The 7136-nt window shown below is 36.3% G+C and overlaps 1 protein-coding gene across 1 annotated transcript in view; it reads left to right on the forward strand.

Moving 5' to 3' along the window:
• Positions 1 to 6677, forward strand: part of LOC141984830 (monocarboxylate transporter 10-like) — a 53698-nt gene extending 47021 nt beyond the window's left edge. The window contains exon 4 of the mRNA XM_074948246.1: positions 717 to 6677. Within this exon, the coding sequence (XP_074804347.1) occupies positions 717 to 952 (236 nt within the window). The 3' untranslated portion in view covers positions 953 to 6677. The remainder of the gene's footprint in view (positions 1 to 716) is intronic.
• Positions 6678 to 7136: the final 459 nt, after the last annotated feature.

Here is a 7136-nt window from a genome sequence, read left to right on the forward strand (position 1 = left end):
ACACGGCAGCGTTTTCCCTGCTGTGATCTCCGAAGGTTGGTTTAACTCCCAGCGCTCTACATCTGCAAGTGTAGCCATGCCCAAATTTATATGGCATTGTTATACCACTGCTGAAATAATGTATCCAGGTCTGGTGTCAACCCTTTAATAGGATGTTGAATAGTTTGAGAGGATTCACAAAAGAGCCACAAGCATGATTTGTCATCTGGAAAGCACATTTTACAAAGAGAAACTATGAAGGAGTGCAATCTCTTTAGCATATGTAATGTAATGTTTGAGAGCCAGCTTGATCAAAGACTATTATTACCTGCAGAGGGAGACGGTATCTTATTTAATTTATCAAAGACATAACAAGATTCAGTAGCTAGAAGTTTCAATCACAAGTTCAAAATGGAAATAAGGTTTTTAACAGTGAGGGTAAGATTTTCATTCATTAGAACAGATTTTCAAGGGTAAATTCTTCATCACTTGGAGTCTTTAAATCAAGACTGGATCTCGTTCTAAAAGATATGCCCTAGTTCAGCCACCCATTATTGGACTAGATAAATAAATCATTAGGTGAAATTGTATACAACCTGTGTTATGCTGGAGGCCAGACTAGATGATCATAAATAGTTCCTTCTAGCCTTAAACTCTCTGAATCTATGAATAAGCATACTTTGAATAAAACCACAGCTGCTACATTACATATTAGTGATAATTCTCTATTCCCCCAGGTATACTGCGTGACTACCTAGGTACCTATGATGTAGCATTTTACCTGGCTGGAGTTCCCCCCATTATTGGAGGAATTATATTATCTTTCATCCCATGGGTTCACGAAAAGAAGAAGCCAAAAGAGAAAGAAAAAGCTGTTGATGAAGAAACAACTAAGAAAATGCTGGAAAATGAAAGCACTTCAGTCTCAGGCACATCAGAAAAGCCCAGTAAAGAATCTGAATCTGTTGTTTGATGTTTTATCTTTCCACTGGACTGAATTCATTTTCACAGGAGCTAGATAATAATTCTGGCTTTGAGTTGAAAATATTATATTATTTTTAATGGAACGTGTGTTCAGATTGCAGAACAAAACTGCTAAGAGCTAAGAATCTTTTGTACCACTGAGTAGCTTTCTTAGGAGTCCCTGAGTCTAGTTTCAATCCGTATTTTTATGGCATTTGAGGTTTTATAGTATCAGTGTGCACCTGCTAGTGATTCTGTGTTTAAGGAGATTATTGTTCTAATCGATCACAGCATGCTTCTGGAAGTGTGAAACCTGTTTAGTTTGATTCATTGACCCTTCCAGGATGGCTTCAATAATTTTAGTCCATCAAGTAGAGGCAAATTCTTGTGTTGTTTTCCTGGAATTTCTAGTACCTCTTATGACTGACTTTTGTTTTAATTTCTTATGCCATTTTAACACTTTTTAAAACTCTTTATTATGATAATGAATAGTGATCTTTTTTTGATCCTCTAAACTCTAATCCTTGCTGAAATTATTTTGCTTTGGGAGCTAAATTATTTAACAGATCCTCAGCTTTACTTTCTCTTAATACTCCAACCTGCTCCATTTGCTTAAACCTACTCTGGACCACTTCTACGTTTATTTCTCAGTAGCCTGAACATAGAACATTTTAGGATAAGTTTGTGATAATACATATAGTAAACACTCAAAAAGTGAAGGGTATGAACTCACACAGGCAAATAAATTCAGAATTAAGGCTGTTAAACCATTATTACATCATCCTTTGTCCCCCAGTGCTCCAGTGAATCTAGTTCTTTTTCAGGTAAACTTCGGAATAGCTCTTAGTCTTAAAACCATACAAAGTGCAATACTTGGGTACAATACCATGAGTTAGACAAAGCCAAATTCTGAATTTCTGTGTTTTTTTTCAGGATTTGACTCTTCAAAAAACAACAAAAAGACATCTTTAAGGGATACATTTTAAGTGTGCAATAAGAAGCAATTGTTCATACCAATAAATGGAAATAGCTCTCTATACATAAGAGCTATTAAAGCAACATTAAACACATTGGGAAGAGATTTTGCACTAACTGAATATGCAGCTTTATTATAGGCCTTTAAAATTTGCACATGTGATACAACTCCATCTTTTCAAGAAATAGTAGAGAATTTTTGCATGCACGATTACTTATCCTTAACATATCTCTTATTACTTATCCTTAACATATCTCTTATTACTTGTGTACTCCTAGGTATTATATATAGTTTGTCAAACCCATACTTCTGAAAAACCTATTCTTCTGAAAGTTACTTTTAAAAAATCTAAACAAAACAGAGTGCTTTTTAGTTTATCATGATTACACTTGCAAATATATTGCCTCTGTTTGGATTTGCATTGACAATGCAATGTAACACTGAAATAGATATTCATTACCCAGGCGCACTCATCGCCATCTATTTTAGTTTTCCTGTGTTAGGTATGACTTAGCAAACAAGCTGTTAAGTGTTATCTGTTGAAAATATTACAAAAAAATTCCATTGAAAGTAATTACGTAAGTATCCTAATTATTAAGAGCCAGATTTTGTAACCCTTATTCACAATTGCATAGTATTATTGATTCATTTCAGTTTCTACTCAACATGAGCAAGGCTGTCAGAATCTGGCATTAAAATGGGAAATGGTAAAGTGATATTTATACCCCTTGGCAGGGGTGGCCAACTTGTGGCTCCGGAACCACATTCAGCTCTTCAGAAGTTAATATGCAGCTCCTTGTATAGACACCGACTCTGGGGTTGGAGCTATAAGCGCCAACTTTCCAATATGCTGGGGCGGGGGGTGCTCGCTGCTAAACCCCAGGCTCTGCCACCGGCCCTTCCCCCAATCCACCCCTTCCTGTCCCCTCCCCTGAGCCTGCTGTGCCCTTGCTCCTGCCTCCCTCCCCCCCAATCTCCTGCATGCCACAGAACAGCTGATCAGGAGGTGCTCGGGGAAAGAGGGGAAGGCGTTGATCCTCGGGGCTGCCAGTGGGTGGGAGGCACTGGGAGCGGGGCAGGGGAGCTGATGGGGGCTGCTGACATATTACTGTGGCTCTTTGGCAATGTACATTGGTAAATTCTGGCTCAGATTGGCCACCCCTTGGGAAAGATTTTCAGAAATGCCTAAGAAATTTAAGACTCTTAATGGGACTTGGGCTCCTAAATCTCTCATGTACTTCTGAAAATCTCCTTTCATTGTAAGTAATGTTGCTAGTTCAAATTCCCACGATTCTTTAATTACAGAAATTACATTAGCAATCACGTTGTTCTTGTGTTTCCTTCCAAGTAATGTTGTTCAATATTGCATATTATCATTACAATACACACTGATAATGCATAGAAACCTATGTGGAAACGACTGTATTTATTTCAGTTGACTTTTGAAATGAAAAATTAATATTTATCACAGTGCTGACAATTTCAAGAACTTGTTTGCAAAAAGCTAAGAATAACCATCTAGCACAAATTCTATTTGAAATGGTCAAGAATTGAACAGAAGATGGAGCCATGGGATCCTGCAGGGATCTGTACTTGGTCCAATGTTGTTCAATATCTTTATAAATTATCTGGAAGAAAATATAATACTATTGCTGCAAAAATTTTGCAGATGACACAAAAGTGGGGTAATGGTAAATAATGATAAAGAGTGATCCAGATCACTCTGCAAAGTGGGCCCATTTGAAAAACGTGTTTTAATACAAGCAAACGCAAAGTCATACATCTAGGAACAAAGAATGTGTGTCACAATTACAGGATGAGTTTACAGCCGTTTGGAAAGAAAGGACTTGAGAGTTATGATGAACTGAATGTGAAATGTGGTGACTAAGAGCTAAAATCGTCTTGGAATATATAAATGGGAATATTGAGTAAAAATAGGGAGGTGGCATTAGTTATGTGGATAGCATTAGATTGATCATTGTGGGAATACTGTATCCAATTCTGGTGTTCGCATTTTAAAAAGAAAGTTAAAAAATGGGAAAAGCTACTTAGATAGCCATGGAATCAATTTCTTTTGAAAGCTTATCCAATCTCTGGCAAGATAAACAATAGCAATCTTCTCCCTTTCACATGTATTCACTGTTGCACATGATCTGGGCATATAGATTTTGAAATTCCCAACAGAGATTCTGGATATCAGACGGCCGATGCACTCAGTACTTGAATGTTGTAGCTTTGGCTTATAGAAATCGGTTTGCTCATTAGGCACTCAGATACTACAATGATAGGCAAGGTATAAGAATCTAACTGTAATAGATTTATGGCTTTGGTTCCAGAATCAAACACAGGATGTATGCAATGGAGCGTAGAAGAACCATTTTCAAAAGCAAATTTTTGTCTGAACACCCAGTAGTTGAGGAAATTTAATTTAGGTCCTTATTTTTTAATAATGACATAAGTATAGCACCTTTATAATTCCACATAATGTTTTTATTAGTGTAAACTTGGCTGACATTTTCAATATGCCTTTTATTCTTATATATGAAAGGTGTCAAACATTTTTAAGAATTTCAGAATTGTGTATAGTAATCTTAGACTGGCTATATTTTATACTACTGTGCGTGCTAATATTGAAGACACTGACAAGTGGTTGACTGTATTTGTAAACATTGTATTTTGTGTATTATTTTGACACCAGTTAACATTCATATTGCTAGCATTAACTCCATGCTTTCTAAATCTGATTCATTAGAAACATAAGGATTGAATGTTTCCTGTTGTTCATGGTGCTAAAATAATTGTAATCAAAATCTCAATTACTCAGAATAAAGTAGTGTAACTGTAGTTCATAAGTGGCCCTATTTAGTATCATGGGTATCGTTGTAGACCACCTTATGTTTTCATCTGATATACTCCTGTCTCATATGTTTGCATTTGTGTATAGAAAAAAAAAGTATAGCTTATTTACCTATTTACAATAGTATTCTGATTAGATATGCTCCATTTAACTTGGATTTATATTTAATTTTAAATTAATACATGGTGCAACCTGACTCACTTTAATCCCACTAGGTACATTTTAAAATCACCTGAATGGTTTAGGAGCTTAAATCATTGACTTTCACTTAGGCACTTTTTTTTTTTTTTTTTACCCACTATCAATATTTTCCCTCTTATGATTTAACAGGGTTTTACAAAACATACCAGCTATATGATGGAAAGGTTATATGTAAAAAAGAGACAAGTAAAATTAGACTAGGGGAGACACTCTTGTAAACTAGCAAATTATGATGGAATAACCTTCCCTAACATTTTTAGGATTTCTGCACATTTTGATGCATACATTAAAGCTGCTGATAAACTTAAACAGTACTTTGACAGTTTATCACCCAACCAGTACTTTAATCTTGGCTGGCTTTGGCAGTACAAAAGAGAAAATATTTCCTCATGAATAACTTTTAATAAATCATAGAAATTAATTTAGGCCTTTCCTCAGTATTAGGGATATAAATTTTCACCTTAACAAACACTGCTCTTGAAGATAAAAGGAAAAATCTATTCTGCAGTCATGCTAGTGTTGTCACCTGGACTGAAGGAATCTTCCTATTTTCCCAGCCTGATAGCAACCTAATCTCCAAGTGTAAAATTTTCAAAAGTGCAATGGGACATAGGCTCCTAAATCGCTAGGCACATTTTTGAATTTTTTACTGGCTTCTTTTAAAACTCCCAGGCAGTGAGACATTAATCAAAGCAGCACTCTCCACTTACATGTACCACGTGAAGTGGGATTATCACCATTGATGCACCAAGAGCTAACACTAGGTGTCATTGGCATTGCCAGATCCTCTCTTTTTCCAATTGGGGAAGACAAATTAACTGGAACCCTTTCCCCTTACCCTCCACCTCAATCACAGTGATAGGGTTGGTGGAAGATTAAAATGAACTAATGAGAACTAACATCACATGGGATGAAAAATGTCCCTTAACAGCGTTCAGTAGCAGTACAAGCAAGGTAATGTGAATATAACAATTCCATGTCTTTGTCCCCAGTTATGGTCCATAATCTAAACTTTTATTTAAAAAAATTGTTTCTACTTCTTATGATTACAAAGAGAACACTGTAGATGTGAACTGAGTGTAAACCAAAGTACTGTTGTCTTCCTGACTCTGCAGATGACCTGAAACAATAATTCTAAGCAATGTGAACTGCCCCGTGTATCTCAGTGACTGAAGCCTATTACCATTTCAGTGTCAGCATTTCCTCCATGTCACTGAAATATCTAGCTAATTTTCTTATACACAATCCTGAACTACATGATACCAAAAGCCCCAACTATTCCATACCCAGATACCAAATCTCCATCTTCTGCCTTTCAGTTTCTAAGACGCAGCTTATATATTATGGATACAAAAATCTCTAGCATACTGCAAAACGATAGTGTAGAGACAATGTACATTTTAATATCAAAATAATTAGCAGGGGATAATCTACTGATCATGATAGTCATAATATTTATTTTAACATCATCTCCATTTTTAATTTAAATGAAGGTACTACAGAATTTCTAGTCTGCAGCAGAGTCCAAACACTTTGCTGTTAAGTAGATTTTATTCTGTATGCTTGGTTTTGTTTCATTGCTTTTCAGAGGAAAGCCTCAAACCTTTTGATACCAAAGAGCATTTCTCTTCTCCATTAGTAGTTCTATTATCCCCAGGAAGGATCTGGGGAAGAGAGTCTTTTCTTTTTGACAGGTTTCAGAGTAGCAGCCGTGTTAGTCTGTATTCACAAAAAGAAAAGGAGTACTAGTGGCACCTTAGAGACTAACCGCTGTAGCTCACGAAAGCTTATGCTCAAACAAATTGGTTAGTCTCTAAGGTGCCACTAGTACTCCTTTTCTTTTTTCTTTTTGACACATTGTAGAATTTCAGATGCTCATGTCCCATACCCCAAGCCTGTGGATTGGCAGTGACTGTGAGTACCAGAAGTGTGAGCATCATGAACATGAATTGTGCTGAGGCTCTTCAGTAGTGCACTTATCATGAATTTGAATAATTCCGGTGTAAGTAACCATTGGTAGAGGCTGATGCTTTCTGGTACAATATAGTGCAAACCACATTCAAATTGTGCTGCATTTTTCTGAAACTTTGACCAGACCTCCTCATGTCTGTGTTTTAAAACTTGAATTGAAATATCCTTTAAGCTAAATCCCAGCCACTA

Source organism: Natator depressus, chromosome 3 (genome assembly GCF_965152275.1).
Source record: "Natator depressus isolate rNatDep1 chromosome 3, rNatDep2.hap1, whole genome shotgun sequence".
Lineage (NCBI taxonomy): Eukaryota > Metazoa > Chordata > Testudines > Cheloniidae > Natator > Natator depressus.